The 17,497-nt window shown below is 47.3% G+C and overlaps 1 protein-coding gene across 3 annotated transcripts in view; it reads right to left on the bottom strand.

Moving 5' to 3' along the window:
• POLA1 (DNA polymerase alpha 1, catalytic subunit) overlaps nt 1–2,184 on the bottom strand; it is a 1,013,915-nt gene extending 1,011,731 nt beyond the window's left edge. For 2 of the 3 annotated variants that reach the window (XM_029603086.1, XM_029603087.1), the window contains exons 1-2: nt 1,887–2,183; nt 578–702 (exon numbers count right to left, since the gene is read on the bottom strand). In XM_029603086.1, the coding sequence (XP_029458946.1) occupies nt 578–702; nt 1,887–1,944 (183 nt within the window). In that variant the 5' untranslated portion in view covers nt 1,945–2,183. Of the gene's footprint in view, nt 1–577; nt 703–1,886 lie in introns of all 3 variants that reach the window. The other variant, XM_029603088.1, reaches the window with a different exon arrangement.
• Between the last annotated feature and the right edge of the window lie 15,313 nt (nt 2,185–17,497).

Consider the following 17,497-nt stretch of genomic DNA (forward strand, 5'->3'; position numbering starts at 1 on the left):
GAGGTGCGCCATAGCACGAGTATGGAAGAACATACAGGTTCCTACACTACAAGATGTACAAAAACATGTACTGAACATGCATACCTTAGGGAAAATTAATGCTTACAAACATCAGACTACTTACAATTTTTCCAAAACTTAGGGGATCTATGATTCGTGGCTATTAACTACCTCTTTATAATTTTGGCTATTTGACTTTTGATCGGATCCCCATATTCAGATTTAACTGCAGATCTTGTTGTCAATGGTACAGGACTACATGGACAAGAAACTTTGCCTAAGTGTATTCTGGACTATACATAGCCATGTTATAATGTGTTTCTTTAATTAATAATTTTTATTTACACTGTTAACCTCTAACGGGGGAGGGGGGAGGAGGGTTGGGACACTGGTGGGAGCACGATTCTTTCTACACCATAATGGCGTTACTATACTTTTGTACTATATCCGTTATGAAAAGATTATACCACTCAGACCTCTTTGTATTAAACGAAGTGTTTTATGCCAATAAAAATTTATAAATTTAAAAAAAAAAGGTTGAAAGATCTAATTTCTTAAGAAAATAAAAGCCATTTACCTGGTATTTGACTTTTTCACCAGCCTTGGCTTTCTTTAGTAGTTCCAATGCGTCTCTGCGCCCTTTTTTCTCTCTCTTTTCCCGTCGAGAGCGTGAGGCTGCACAACTGCTGGAGTTGGACATGGCTGAAAGGGAAAAATTCATATTAAAGCATACAGGACTTTTTAAACTTATATAAAACGTTTTGGAAGAACTTTTTGTAAGTTCTGGAAGGCAATTCATAATTTTTTATAAAAAATAAAGCACAGCCACTGCGGACCCATACCCCCAGCTGCAATCCTTGGACCCATGCCATGCGGCCAAGCTCTGCTGTGATGGGGAAAATGGGCATGAAATAAGGTAAGAATAGGGGCAGTGACTTGTCAAACAAGTCCAGACATGGTCACAGGGTAGAGTTGATATGCAGCAAAATATTTTCTTCCCCCTTCAGGGCCCTGCTCTCTGTTGCCTTCTCATGAAATGCCCGACCCACTCTCTTCAGAGGCCACAACCCTCTTCCTCAGGGGCTCCCAACCCTCTCCCTGCCCCTCTCCCTCAGGGGCTCCCAACCCTCTGCCTCGTCCTCAGGGGCTCCCAACCCTCTCCCTCTTCCTCAGGGGCTCCCAACACTCTCTCTGCCCTCTTTCTCAGGGGCTCCCAACACTCTCTCTGCCCTCTTTCTCAGGGGCTCCCACCCTCTCCCTGCCCCTCTTTCTTAGGGGTTCCCACCCTCTCCCTGCCCCTCTTTCTTAGGGGTTCCCACCCTGCCCCTCTTTCTTAGGGGTTCCCACCCTCTCCCTGCCCCTCTCCCTCAGGGGCTCCCAACCCTCTGCCTCGTCCTCAGGGGCTCCCAACCCTCTCCCTCTTCCTCAGGGGCTCCCAACCCTCTCCCTCTTCCTCAGGGGCTCCCAACCCTCTCCCTGCCCTCTTTCTCAGGGGCTCCCAACACTCTCCCTGCCCTCTTTCTCAGGGGCTCCCAACACTCTCTCTGCCCTCTTTCTCAGGGGTTCCCACCCTCTCCCTGGTTCCCACCCTCTCCCTGGTTCCCACCCTCTCCCTGCCCCTCTTTCTTAGGGGTTCCCACCCTGCCCCTCTTTCTTAGGGGTTCCCACCCCCTCCCTGTCCCTCTTTCTTAGGGGGTTCCGACCCTATCCCTGCCCCTCTTCTCAGAGGTTCTGACTCTCTCCTTATCCCTGCCCCTCTTCTCAGGAGCTCCGACCCTCTCCCTATCCCTCTTCTCAGGGGCTCCGACCCTCTCACTATCCCTGTCCCTCTTCGCAGGAGCTCTGAACCTCCCACTTTCCCTGTCCCTCTTCTCAGGAGCTCTGACCTTCTCTCTCTTTACCGCTGCTCTCCGGCTCGGTGTCTGCGCTGGATACGGGAGCCATGGTCTGCCGTGCGTTCGCTGACCGCCGTTTGTAACTGTTAACAGCCCCCCGAGTCCCTCTCCCGGTATCCGTGCGTCTGTCTCCCTGGATCTCGCTGACCCGGTGTCCGTATAACCTGTCTACCCCGCTCTCGCTGACCCACTGTACGTCTCACTTCCCCTCAGAAACGCGCTAAACAACACAGGCTGAAACTGGCGGGACTGCAGACGCCCTGACTGTGCACGGTCCGACCAATCGGAGCGCACGCCTGAGAGGAAAGGGCGGAGTCAGCCAACAGCCGTCTGTCGCAGTCAGTAAGTGACGTCAGACGCTTGTAGCCGGGTCGCGACCGCGAACCAAAAGCGCGGGAGGTTGAAGGGGTGGAACAGAGGCTGGGGCAGCGGAGAGTGATCGGGCTATGCTATGCTCGGGGTGCCTGGGTCATGATTGTTTCGAGGCGGCCAAGCACTTGGAAAGATGCTGGGCTGCATAGAATTTGGCAAATGCATTTATTTAAAACAATTATATGTCTTGTATCCCCAGTAAACGGTGAATCACACAAGAACATACACAGGCCAATGCAATAAGACGTATGCTGAATATAAGTGCCAGTTTTCCTAAGGCAGACACATCCTCTGGGTGACTGATGCAGTATTTAAATGAAGGACAGTGTTAAACAGGATGCGCTAGGAAAGAAGTATGTGTCCAGGGCATTCAAATGTATCAGGCGCCCGCAATTGCAACAGGCACTCAATATTTATTTATTTACGGATTTATATACCGAAGGTTCCTGTATAATATACATATCACCCCGGTTTACAATGAACAGTAACTATCGCTTCAAGTTAAATGGACAATATGATTGTCCATTTTTATCCCGCATCTTCAGGCCAATTTCTGGGGCCAATGCACTAATATGGTGCACTGAAAATGGGCACTCGTATTGAGTGCTGATTTTCCTAATGCGTAAGCAACTGCAACCCCTGCACACCTAATGCAGTATTTAAATGGATGCGTAAAAAAATTACACACTAGAGAATTGTGCATCCCTAGGGTTCAAATGTATCAGGTGCCCATAATTTCTATGGGTGCTCACTACGTGCTTCCGTTTTTTATCCAGCTTCTGGCCAAAGTTGCTGAAGACACCTATTGCTAAGCACCCCTTCCTATAGGCATCCAAACTGTGCCTTCAGAAGAATTTTTTTTTAATCAATAGGTGTATAACAATGACAATGATGTTGTTGCGTCGGAGGTGGACCCTTGGGCCGAGGTGGGGGTGACGAAACCCAAAGATAAGGACCTACGAGTCCCCATCGTCGGCAGGCAGAGTGGGCTGATGGACAGAGGCCAGCTGGAGCTTCACCAATACCATCCTTCGTTCCCCGCGGGTTGAGCCAGGGCCGGCTGGACTTAGGTGGGACTCTGTCTGTAGTCGATGTTGAGAGTGAGACTGTACTATCTCTCACTGCAGGTGAGAGATAGTACAGTCTTACACTGGACAAGGTAGTGTTCCGAGACTCGGGCGCCAAAGGCAGACAGGGGGCGCCCGAGCAAGAGCAGGCCAAAGCCTGAATAGACCAAGTCCAGGAAGTAAACTGAAGAGGCGTCGAGGAACAGGCTTGATTCAGGACTGGCAGCAATCTGGAAGCAGTGGCAAGTGAGATTGAGGTCTGATCACGGAGAAAGTCTAGCGTAGTCAAACGAAGCAGGAGACAGGCAATGCATAGTCAGGCGAAGCAGAGGTCTGGGTCTGGAGATAGACAATAGCGTAGTCAGATGAAGCAGAGGTCTGGGTCTGGAGATAGGCAATAGCTTAGTTAGGCAAAGCAGAGGTCCGGGCTTGGAGAGAGTCAGTGGCATGGTCAGGCGAAGCAGAGGTCCGGGCTTGGAGAGAGTCAATGGCATGGTCAGGTGAAGCAGAGGTCCGAGCTTGGAGAGAGTCGATGGCGTGGTCAGGCAAATCAGAGTCAAAGTCCGTGTAGGCAATCTGAGGTATGAAGCAGGACAGGAACCAGGAACAAACAAAGAACAGGAACGCAGGAGTGAGACGAATCTCTAGGAGGCAACAAGTACCCAACCAATGAGGAGATCTGTTACAAAGGCAAAGCTAGGGAGCAGAGCCTGCACTTAAATACTGAAGCTCCGCTGACATCATCTGGGACTGCGGCTAAGTTCCCGCCGCAGTCCCTACTTAAACATCAGTTTTGCGCGTGCGCCTAGGGAGGGGCGTGGCACCGAGTAGCAGCGTCTCTCCACGGGCCACTCAGAGAGGCCCGATGAGAAGCAATGTGCGTGGTGGCTGGACCAGGAATGCCGGGAACTGCAGCAGGACCGGAGGCACCAGGGGAGGCTCAAGGACGGAGCTGACGGCCCACCACTGCCAACAAGGTGGAACCAGGAGATGGAGTTACTGTAGAAAGGTGAGGGGGCCGAATTGTGGATCTCTATCAGAGACAATGTACTTGGGTAGGCCATGTAATCTGAAGATGTGACGGAAGAATAGGCGTGCCAGTTCAGGAGCAGATGGTAGGCCCGGTAGAGGGACGAAATGGGCCATTTTTTAAAATCGGTCTATGGTTACCCATATAACGGTATGGCCCTTAGATGGAGGCACCTCGGGAGCTGGAAGTGGTTGAAAGAGACCCCAAGGTCAACTGACTGGGGGTTTTTGTTGTGCACAAGTGTTACAGGATTCAACATTTCTTTAGCATCAGAGACCATAGTGGGCCACCAGAAGACCCGCTGGAGCAGCGTCAAGGTTCGTGCTCGCCCTGGGTGACCAGCAAACTTAGAATCATGTGCCCACTGGAGGACTCTTTCTTGGAGTCGTCGGAGCACGACAGTCTTCCCAGTAGGGACTGGGTGAGTAGCTGATTCTTCCAGAGTATCTTCAGGCTTGGAGAGAGTCAATGGCATGGTCAGGTGAAGCAGAGGTCCGAGTTTGGAGAGAGTCAATGGCGCGGTCAGGTGAAGCATAGTCAAAGTCCGTGTAGGCAAGCCGAGGTATGAAGCAGGACAGGAACAAGGAGACAGGAACCAGGAACAAACGAGGAACAGTAACACAGGAGTGAGACGAATCTCTAGGAAGCAACGAGTACTCGACCAGCGAGGAGACCTATTGCAAAGGTAAAGCTAGGGAGCAGAGCCTGCGCTTAAATACTGAAGCTCCGCTGATGTCATCATCCGGGGCCGCGGCTAAGTTCCCGCCGCAGTCCCTAAACATCTGTGATGCGCGTGCAAGCTCCTACGGAGGGGCGCGGCACCGAGTAGCAGCGTCTCTCTGCGGGCCACACGGAGAGACCCAACGAGAAGCAATGGACGTGGTGGCTGGACCGGGAATGCCGGGGACTGCAGCAGGACTGGAGGCACCAAGGGAGGCCCGAGGACAGAGCTGATGGCCCACTGCTGCCAGCGAAGAGGAAGCAGGAGCTGGAGTCACTGTAGAAAGGTGAGAGGGCCGTGCCATGGATCTGCCACAGACGGCACGCATAACAGTACAGTGAGGTACTCATCTTTTGCTTCTGCTGTGCAGTTAGTGCATTGTTGTGGGCAAAAGCATTGATGGCTAAAGTAGACATTGAGTCAGTGTTTCATTTGTTGCCTATTCACCATGCCCCTTCCAGTAGCAGGCCATAAATTGGACGCCCCTGTTGGAAAGGATATGTGAAGTCAGCCTACATAGCCTGAAGCCCATTGCAGAAAGACTAAATTAATTCTCTGCTTCAGTGTTTACTGATGAGAATGTTGGGGAGATACACATTCTGGAGATGGTTTTCAAGAGTGACAATTCAGATGAACTGAACCAAATCATGGTGAACCTGGAAGATGTAGTAGGCCAGATTGACAAATTGAAGAGTAACAAATCACCTGGACCAGATGGTATGCACCCTAGGGTTCTGAAAGAATTAAAAAATGAAATTTCAGACCTATTACAAGCAAAGTGTAACCTATCATTAAAATCATCCATTGTACCTAGAGACTGGAAGGTGGCCCACGTAACCCCAATATATAAAAAGGGCTCCAGAAATGATCCGGTAAACTATATGTTGCGACCGCGGCCTTCGGCTGATGTTGAGAGCATGGAGGCATGGTCACTAGCTCATGGGAGAGTGTGAGCCCCTGAACCATGGCATGACTCAGGGAGGAGCCCCAAGGCACACCGTGGGAGGTGAGAGCATGCAAGCACAGGCGGAGCAAGAACAGTGCAGGACTGGAACCAAGGCAAGGGACTTCAGAGAAGGAACAAGCAGGATCAGCCCTCCGCTGGACCTACACGCACCAGTGTGACCCAGCATGGCAATGCTGGTCACAAGAGTAGCCCTCCAGCTACTCGGTAGCCCTTTCGGACCCGCCGCTTGGGAACGACGAATGCGTGAGGCCAGACGGAGGCTGAGGGCAGGAACAAGACAAGGACAGGAACTCAGGAACTAGGAAGACTCGGACGAAAACTCAGGTTACTCAGAAGACTTGGATGAAGACTTGGATACTCAGGAGACTCGAACAAGGATTCAGGTTACTCAGAAGGTCTCAGGCAAGGATTCAGGATTCAGACAAAAGTAATGGGTGAGAACTGCATCGCAGCACGCCCTACACAGCCACCCATGGCTGGTCGCGGACCATGCTGAACACGAAGCAGACTTCAGGCGAGGAAGTGGAACTTGAGACTGGAACATGACAAAGATTCAGTAGAGACCTGCACCGGGGCGCACCCTACACAGCCGCCTGTGGCAGGTCGTGGACCATGCTGAAGCGGAGCAGGTTCTGGCAGAGTCTTAGGCATGGACGGAAGCAGATACAAGGGACTCCAAAGACCGGGACAGGATTCAAGTCTCAGGATTCTCAGAAGCAAGGCATTAAAAACAGAAGTCTCTTGAAGGCTTGCGCTGCAGAAGAGAAGAAGGCCTTGTACCACGAAGCGCCTTACACAACCCCATGACGGTGGCACACCAGGAAAGGTGGATGCAAGGAATCTGGGAACTGGTTGCAGAGGTGAAGACGAAGACATCAGGACCAGGAAATCAGGAACATGAAACATCTGGAACATCAGGACATGGAACATCAGGACTTTCAGGAATGGAACCATGGAACATCAGGAACAGGAGACAGGCAACGAAGGAGCTCCAACGAAGGACAAGACCAGAAGCATCAGGACGAGGTGACCAAGAACACGAAACTAAGAGCCATCTAGGCAAGTGAAGACCACGAAGGACCTTGACCCGAAGAGGAACACAGACAACTGTGGATTCTGGATCAAAGGCCCTGAGGAACAGGAACTAAGCCCTTTTATAGGGCTGAAGCAGGAAGTGGATTGAAACTGGCTTCTGTTAGGGCCGTGGGCTCTTCCCGCCGCTGGCCCTTTAAATACAGAAGCAGAGGCATGCGCCGGCGCCTAGAGTGGGCCCAGAAAGGAAGCAGGACCACGGACAGCGGCAGCCTCCAGGCCACGAAGATGAAAAGCAGGCAGGCATTGGGAGCGGCCTCCAGGCCGCAAGATGGCATCGACAGTGGCTTCCTGAGCGGCACAGGCCACGAAGAGGATTCCCGGAGGGCCACTGGGCCATGAAGAGGAGACTCGTCGGTGGCTTCCTGCCGCATGAGGTGTCCCGGCGGTGGCGCTCAAGCCGCGAATATGGAAACAGCGACAGCGGCTTCCTGCCGCTTGAAGGGCCCGGCAGCGGCGGTGCTAGGGCCACAAAGACAGAGGCGGCAGCGGCGGCTCACAAGCCGTGAAGGGAGACATCGGCGGCCCCTCCTGCTGCAGAGTGCCGTCAGGCCACAAGGAGGCGGCAGCGGCGATGGCAGCGGTAAGTGAGGGCCTGCTAGCTGGATGGGTTCCGTGAGCAGGATCGTAATACTATAGAGTGGTGAGCCTGACTTCCATGCTGGGAAAAATCATGGAAACCATAATAAAGAATAAAATTATAGAACATATACTTTGTGGATTGCATACTGATTAAAAAACAGGAAACAGAGAGTAGGATTAAATGGTCTGTTTTCATAGTGGAAAAAGGTAAAAGTAGAGTGCATCAGGGATTTGTACTTGGAGCGTTGCTTTATAATATATTTATAAATGATCTGGAAGGAGTACAAGTGAGGTGATCAAATATGCAGATGACACAAAATTATTCAGAATAGTTAAATCACAAGCAGATTGTGATAAAATGCAGGAGGATTTTGCGAGACTGGAAGACTGGGTGTCCATATGGCAGATGAAATATAATGTGGACAAGTGCAAGGTGATGCATATAGGGAAAAATAACCCATACTGTAATTACATGATATTAGGTTCTATATTAGGAGTTACCACCCAGGAAAAAGATCTGGGCGTCATAGTTGATATTACATTGACATCATCAGCTCAGTGTGCTATGGCGATCAAAAAAGCAAACAGAATGTTAGGAATTAATAGCAAGGGAATGGCAAATACAATAGAAGATGTCATAATGCCTCTGTATCAATTCATGGTGAGACCGCATCTTAAATACTGTGTGCAATTCTGGTCACCGCATCTAAAAAAAGATATAGTTGTGCTGGACAAAGTACAATGAAGGGCGACCAAAATGAAAAAGGGCATGAAACGAATCTCCTATGAGGAAAGGCTAAAAAGATTACGGCTGTTCAGCTTGGAGAAGAGTCGGCTGAACGGGGATATGATAGAGGTCTACAAAATCATGAAAGAGCTTGAACGGGTAAATGTGAAATGGTTATTTACTCTTTCAGATAAAACAAGGACTGGGGGGTACTCCATGAAGTTAACAAGTGGCACATTTAAAAAAATTCAGAGAAAATTCTTTTTCAGTCAACGCACAATTAAGCTCTGGAATTCATTGCCAGAGGATGTGGTTAAGGCAGTTAGTGTAGCTAGGTTTAATAAAGGTTTTGATAAGATACTGGAGAAGAAGTCCATAAACTGCTATTAATCAATAGGGAATAGCCACTGCTTGTTGCCAGCATTAGTAGCATGAGATCTATTTAATGTTTGGATACTTGCCTGTTACTTGTGACTTGGATTGACCACTGTTAGAAACAGAATACTGGGCTTGATGGACCTTTGTTCTGACCCGGTATGGAATGTTTATGTTCTTATGTTATGCTGGACAAACAGGCTAGCTAGTTCAAGAGCTGAAGGCAAGCCGGGAAGGGATATGAAATGTGCCATCTTGGAGAACCTGTATGCTATGACCCATATCATAGTGGAGTCATGTAAAAGAGGAAAGAGGAAAGAGGAAAGTCTCAGTACAGGTGGGTCCTGGGCTCCATGGGGCCTGTAACAGCCCCCAAGGTTGGGCAAGTATAGGTTTATGCTGTGTTCAGACAGGGCAGGAGTCCACGTACAACGTCTCATCTGTTTTCACTTGTGGCCACCAATAATGTCATTTAAGAAGGTTGATTGTACTGATTATCCCAGGATGCCCCATCAGGCGAGAGTTATGAGTCCATTTTCACACTTGCTATTGCAGACTCTTGGGCACTACTGTCTTCCCAGGGAGAACTGTGACAGCATGTGTAAGAATAATTCTTGCCAGATCAAGATGTTACAAGGGCTTTCCTTAATGTTCTCCATTTGAAAGGATCAGGAAAGGGCGTCCACTCTTAGGTTCTTAGTTGTTGATTGGTAGCAAAGCTCAAAGTCAAAGCAGTAGAAAAAGAGTGACCAGCAAGCCTGTCAAGGGTAGAGTTGTTGGACTTGCTGAAGATACTCCAGGTTTTTATGATCAGTATAGATCATGATCCAATGCTTGGGCCCCTCTAAGAAATGATGCAACTTCCCAAGGTCAGCTTTACTGCTAGAAATTCATGATCTCTAATTGTGTAGTTCTTCTGAGATGGGGAAAATTTCTTGGAGAAGAAAGAACAGAGTAATAGGATCCCTTCGGTATTGTATTGACTGAAGACAGCCCCAACCCCAAGGGTCGAGGCAACTACCTCCAGGATGAAGGGATGTTCTGGGTTTGGATGTCACAGGCAAGTTCCTTGGCCTTGATGGCTTATGGAGGTGAATTCCCAGTGACCGCACCCTTTCTAGTCACGGCGCTGCAAGGGTGGAATTATTTGCTTCTTTAATAGGGGGTTGTAAACACTCTGGAAAATCAGTGACTGTAACCTGGGTAAACCTCCCAGTTTTCCTAATCCTTAAGCTAGTACCAATTACAATTGGAGACAATAGAAGAGAGAAGCTTAGCATAAAATGGCCGGTCCATGATAAAGGCGTTGACAGAACATAGTCAGTCCTCCACTCATGAGTTTTTCTGAAGGGCAGAATAACTAAAAAATGTGCCTTCCTTATGTGCGGGACTGCCTACTATATGAGTAAACTGCAATGTAATCATGCACTGGCTAACTAACTGAATTTCCTTCTGAAAGCCTTCACCCCAATGCTAATTAAAGTCCCCTAGTATAATTAGGGAATCTGATTCTAATGGTACTAAAGAAATTATTTTCAGCAAAGACTCTATAGACATCTTGCACTGGGGCCTGGTACAACAACTGCTGGTGAGCCCTCAGTCATGAACTACAGGCATTCACAAACTTCAGGCTGAATAATGGGTCATTTTCTAAACTGCAGTGTATTACAGAAAACCACAGCAACTCCTCATCCCACTTGGTCCTTCTTGATTAGCCAACAGCCGCAAACACAAGGAAGCAAATAAATTTAGAGGTAAATCATCAGTCTTTTTCCAAGATTCTGTAAAAACTGCAATGTCTGCCAGTTCATCTACTACAAGACCCACCAACACGGGGATCCTATTATTGACCAATCTTGCATTTATGCAAAGAATCTTTAAGGCCCTAGATGTTTGAGAAGCTAGTCTACTGGACTTTTTAGTAACCCATACAACATTAGTAAAAAAATCTAGTGACTCACCTATGCCTTCCCTTTTTTTGTTCGAGTACCATATCTCCTAAAACCCCCAAGTACATTAATATAATTAGGGGGGGGAGCCTGGACAGATAAAATTGTCAGTATGGCACTTCTTATCCTCTTATGTATGTTCTTATACATTTTTCCTAAAGCATAAAATTGAACAAGCTAAAGGATGCAAAAAAACTCAGCAACATTTCTACCCACTGCTTAAATATGCACTGTTATTTGTGATGACAGTAACTTTCTAAAGGCACTACATGATCTCTCCTAATCCCCAAACTCTCAATGCCACAACAGACAAAAAAAAAAGCAGCATATGCCATTGTTTCACTTGCACTAGCATTTGGAAAGGGTCTCCCCCACCCCAAGTTGAAGAAAGGCTTTCAAAGACATGATCTCAGCAGGCACTCAGCACTAAATGCTACTAGGAAGCTATTTCAAATCAGCTAATCAGTCAAGTGTTTTGAACTCCTTCATCACTGTCCTTCTTTTTCAGTTGTTTTACTTACAGCCATGCAAGCTATCTATGTACAGCTCTAGCATTCTGGGTAGCTGCTGCTTCTGAGGGTTTGCTGAAATCGGCTGTTCGTAGGTAGCCTGGATTTTTTCAGGCTCTGAGTTCAATAGTTCCCTCTGTACCCAGAGTCTCTTCCCACACTACTCAGTAAGAGTGATGAGTTGAATATCTATCTGGGTGACTAAAGAACAGAAGGTCTGTTTATTGAAAGAAATGATGGGTCAGGTATCAGCCAGTCGGCCAATTACAGAATGGTTGACTGCTTCACCTCAGCATAACTTCACCTGCCAGCCTCTGAGAGAAATGGGAACGCATGATATACAATTACATTCAGTGGTCTCCTGTCAGGCCTGGCTAGGTTTGGACATATCACAGAGGCAAGACAGCTGCTGCTGTTGTGGTAGCCCCTACTAGCCATAATTTAATTTAACAATTTATAGGATGCCTTTTCAGAAAAGCTGCCCAAAGTGGAATGCAATAACATAAATGTGTGTCAATAGAGTTAATACAGCAATACATTCATGAAATGTTATAAACAGAATTTAAATAAAAACCAAGGGCCTGATTTAAAAAAATATTTACATGCTTAAAATAGTGTTTTACACATGTAAGTGGGCTTTTAAAATTGCTACAATAGATGCCACTGAATTGTTCATAGGATTTTCCTGAGTAAGTGCGCTTTACATGTGTAAATGGCTTTTTAAAATTGGTACGATAGTATATTACATTTATTCATGTAACTTCTTTGAAAATTCACCTACAACCGTAACATGCTACCAACTATGGTGTTGTATCGTGGTTGGCATCCTGTACCTCATGGTTCCAAGCCCAGTGCTGTCTCCTGCCATCTGGGGCTTCCCAGCATGACTCCTGGCATCCTGCCACTCTGAATAAAGGCCCCTAGCAACTCACTGCTTTATAGATCCAGCACTCAGGATTTTCTGTGGCATGGACTAATAACATTAGCACTGCCTTAACGTAAAAGGAAGCTTGCTCCTCTGGGCAGGAGTCTGAACAACAGATTTTGTTTCTTAGTTCCTCTGCATCTGGCTGTTCCTGGTTCTAACTTCCTGATTTTGCCTGCTGTCTGCCTGGATCCTTGAATGAACTCCGCCTTCCTCAACCTTGCCTGCCTGACCACGTCTCTGCTGAAAGAAACCATCACCCCACACATACCCTCACCTTCCTTTCCTTACAGAAGACCATGTTCTTCTGAAGACCTCAGTAATCATTTGGCATCCCAACTTCATCTCATTGACCTCACCGATCCGAATACGGCTCTCTGCTCCTGGAACAATATCACAGAATCCACTGCCAACAAGTTATGTCCACTATTAATAAAGAAATCGCACTCCAACTCTTCCAAAAGACAACTATGGTTCACTAAAGAACTTAGGAAACTAAAACAAAGCTTAAGACACAAAGAGAGCAAATGGCGTAAAGCCCCGTGCGCCAGCACTTTGGCCTCCTATAAAGCCACTCTACATCAATATAAGGCCTCCATAATGAGATCCAAAAGGGACTTCTATGCTTCCAAGATCCATGACCTGGTCTTTGACACAAAAGCACTATTTGCCTATGTATCTAATCTCACACAAATCAGCCCCTGGAGATCCCCAGTAATTTAGCACAATCTAAAGCTGAAGAACTCGCTCACTATTTCCAAACCAAAATCAGCAACCTTCTGATTCAGCTGCCTTCCATTACCTCTTCCCTCTCGACTCCACATCTTCACTCCTTCAAAAACACTTGTTTTGAAGCATTCAAACCCATTTCTACCTCTGAGATACAAGTCATTCTAAGGAGAATGAAACCCTCCTCTCATCCTGTGGATCATATTCCTTCCAAACATCTCTTGACAATTCCTGACTCCATCTCCAAATCACTGGCAGACATCATAAACTGCTCTCTATCCCAAGGATCCTACCCAGATGACCTCAAATTAGCTTCCATCAAACCTCTCCTAAAGAAACCAAATTTGGACCCTATAGACCCCAACAATTTCCGCCTGATTGCCAACCTTCCCTTCATAGCTAAGATCATGGAGAAATTAATGAATACGCAAATCTCAGATTACATTGAAGACAACAAATTGCTATTCCCCGCTCAATATGGGTTCCGCAAAGCATTGAACACGGAATCCCTCCTCATTTCCCTAACCGACTACATCATCATGGGTCTCGACAAAGGTCAATCCTTCTTATTGATCCTACTGGACCTCTCGGCAGCTTTCGACACGGTTAACCACTCCACCCTCATAAACCTGTTGGCTTCCATAGGCATTTCAGGCACTGCTCTCACATGGTTTAAATCTTTTCTTAGCAACAGAGGCTATAAGGTTAAGGTCCAGAATAAAGAATCATCACGCTATGACCACCCGTAGGAGTCCCTCAGGATTCCTCTTTGTCCCCAACACTTTTTAACATCTACCTTTTACCGCTTTGCCAGCTTCTCACCAACCTCAATCTAAAACATTTCCTGTACGCGGATGATATCCAGATCTTGATCCCCATCAAAGACACCTACTCGAAAACACTTGACCACTGGGAAAACTACTTCCAAGAAATAAAACACCTCCTCTCCAGCCTAAACCTAGTACTATACTCCTCCAAGACCGAACTCCTACTCATCTCTCCTGAGAACAGCTGCATCACCACTACTCATCCGGCCATTCCACCAACCACTCAAGTGAGAGACCTAGGAGTGATTATTGACAATCGCATGAACCTGAAAGCTTCCATCAACAGAACTACCAAAGACTGTTTCCACAAACTACAAGTGCTAAAACGGATAAGATCTCTCTTTCATACTCAAGACTTCAGAACAATTCTACAAGCAATTATCTTCTGAAAGATAGATTATTGCAATTCAGTCCTTCTAGGTCTCTCATCCTCTTACACTAAACTGCTTCAGATGGTACAAAATGCAGCAGCACGGTTGCTAACCAACACCAGGAGGAGAGATCACATCACTCCAATCCTAAAAAACTTCCACTGGTTGCCAATACACTTCAGAATCATCTACAAATCCATTTCCATTATATACAAAACCATCCACCAACATGCTCCAATTGACCTACAAATCCCCCTCCAATTACATAACTCTTCAAGACCGACTAGAGACACATACAGAGGATCACTCCAAGTACCTTCCACCAAAACCACCAGACATATTACTCTAAGGGATCAGGCCCTCTCCACAGCCGGCCCCCCTTTATGGAACTCCATCCCCCCCGATCTAAGACAAGAACCCTGCCTCCGAACCTTCAGGAAAAGACTTAAGACTTGGCTGTTTAAGCAAGCATTCCCGGACCCTAATTAATCTCTCACTTTGTCAACATATCTCTCTCAATCATACTAGTTTCAGGAATTTGTAATTAACCCCTTACTTTGTCAACATAGTTCTCTCAGCCAGTCTAGTTGCTGAAATTCTGTAATTATCTTACTGACGTTATCCTTTCCTGCTATTTCTCTCTTCACCCAGTTCAATCACCCTTGTTATTTGTAACTGCTTTTCTCCGCACCTTAGATACAGTTAGAAGTTATTTGCACCCCTGTTATACTGTAAACCAGCATGATGTGATTGTATCATGAATGCCAGTATATAAAAAACCTAAATAAATAAATATAAATAAATAAATGATTCTGTACTGTGCCTTGGCTCTAGCAATCAGCACTCCCAAGGTCCATTTCCCAGTGTGCTCAGACCATGGACCCAACTGACATTCCCCCTACCAGAGTTTTTGCGGTGCTTCTCACAGACAGTACAATAACAAGAGAATATCAAGTTCACATTGGGGTCTTACAAGACCTTTCTTTGTGGCTAAATAAATTGTAGTCATCCCTAGTAATGGCTATATCAACCCTAACATTGCTACAACTGGTCACTGCCTCTGCCTCATCTCTGACTACTCTTTCACTTTGCCTATCTCTGCCACCTTGGTATGATGGTGATCCCAAGACCTGCGGAGGCTTCATCAGTTAGTGCCTGATTCACTTTAAACTCCAGCTGGCCAACTTTGCATCTGAATGAGTGAAAGTGGCCTTTATAATTAGGAGGGAGCCTCGATGGCTGAGTGGTCTAAGACACTGAATTTATTTATTTATTTATTTATTTATTTATTTTTAATTTTTATATACCGAAATTCTTGTAAGAACTACAAATAAGGGTTCCTTCTTCACTATGTTTGTGTTTGGGACTCCAGATAGAGTCATGGGTTCAAATCCCACTTCTGACTTGCTTGTCCTTGAATTTGATACCTTAACTCTTATCAGTTGTCAAGTGGTCTAAGGTACTGAACTTAAGTGTTTCTTCTTCTGTGGGAGTAGCTTGCTTATTGCGGTGGTTACTACCCCTAACTAATTAAGCTAGATATTTCACATAGATGCAGTTCCAACACTGCTCTCTACATTAATGGCAGGGGGTAGAAGGGAAATAGAACCAAAAGGTTACTAAGGGCCAAGAGTAACAGATAAGTATGAGAAAAAAAACAAGTGCAAAAACTTGCTGGGCAGACTGGATGGGCCATTTGGTCTTCTTCTGCCGTCATTTCTATGTTTCCATGTTTCTATAATTTCTCTGCTGTCTGGTAAAGCTCTGGCTTGGGCTTCTCCCTTATGGGAGAGAGATGACTCCAGTTTCTGCAATCTCCAAGTATTCCTGACCCAATTCAGGAGGTTTTTTGATGAGCCTTCTCGAGCATCTTCTTCAGCCTCAGAATTACTCCACCTAAGACAGGGCTCCATGACCATTGGTCCATACCCTGGCCTATAAATTCTCCTAGAATGAATAGGCACAGAAAGCTGTATTCTGACAGGGTCTATCAGACAGGGTCAAAAACAAACTGGCTGGCCATGACACCCCCACCAAACTGGAAGACCTTGTATCCCTGTATATGAAAATTGACATTCAATTGCAAGAGAGATCTCAAGAACAGGATTCACCCAGACATGGTGCCCACTTGGCACCCAGCTTTCAAAACTATGCTGCCCCCTGTTTCGCCCCATTCACAGTTCACATCCAAGGAGGAACCCATGCAACTAGGGTGATCCAAGTTGTCAGAAGATGAGAAGCACCAGCAAAGGTGGCACAACCTCTGATTATACTGCACAGGCAAGGGTCATTATACCTCCTCTGACTAAAGAAGTCATGAAACTCCCATGCTTACAGTTGATGGGTGAGGCAATCATAAGCATCACTCACACTCCTCCCTCATATAAAATTGTATAGACTGTTCAATTGGACTTTGAAAGTAAGGAATTCCTCTCAAAAGCCTTTTTGGATTCCGAGGCCACTGGCAACTTTATCAATGAAGCCCTGGTGGAAAAATTTAACATACCTCTGGTGCCATTGAAAAATCCTGTCTGCATCTCTTCAGTCTACCAAGAACTATTTCCAGGAATCATTTGCTACACTACAAGACCCATGATGATACGAGTGGGACTCCTAAATATAGAAAGCATCTCATTTTTTGTGTTGTGCTCCGCAGCTGTGGCGCCCCACAATCGCGGCCCCCTACCTGATTCGCGGTGTTCCCTCGCCGTGGGAGCCCCGGGGGAGGGCTCCGACTCAGGCCATCGTGCCCACGTGGCCTCCGGCGCTGCCCGTTGCAGGGGAAGCCGTCCTGCTTCCCCCCAGCGGCGTCTCCCCTCCGTGGGGGAAATCCAAAATGGCCGCCGCCATGCTTAAGCACGAGGCCATGCCCCCTCCACAGAATTAAAGGGACCCATCCCTTTAAATCTATCAGCCAGAGCAGGGGAAGTATAAAAGGCAGCTTCCTCTGCTCATCAAGTGACTTGGCAACGTCCTCCAGCGCTGTCCAGTCTGCTTGCTTCGGTGAGTCCTTGAGCTTTGGATCCTGTTCCGTCTTGGTGTTCCTGGTTCCTGACTTCGGATTGGCTTACGGTGATTCTCGGGTTCCTGACTTCGGATTGGCAAGCGGTGATTCTCTGGTGCACGACTTCGGACTGGTGAGCGACAACCCTCTGGCACTCGACCTAGGACTCCTTCAAGACTCCGTCTCCAAGGGCCCACCTAAGTCCCAGCGGCCCAGGTCCCTAAGGGCTCCTCCTGGGGGGACCGCGGGCTTCCAGGGCGAAGCTCCAGTTGGCCTTTGCACCGTTGTCCTGACCTCCCTAGGTCCACCTAAGTCCCAGCGGTCGGGTCCCTATGGGCTCCTCCCGGGGGGACCG

This window comes from Rhinatrema bivittatum, chromosome 5, assembly GCF_901001135.1.
Source record: "Rhinatrema bivittatum chromosome 5, aRhiBiv1.1, whole genome shotgun sequence".
In the NCBI taxonomy this organism is placed as follows: Eukaryota; Metazoa; Chordata; class Amphibia; order Gymnophiona; family Rhinatrematidae; genus Rhinatrema; species Rhinatrema bivittatum.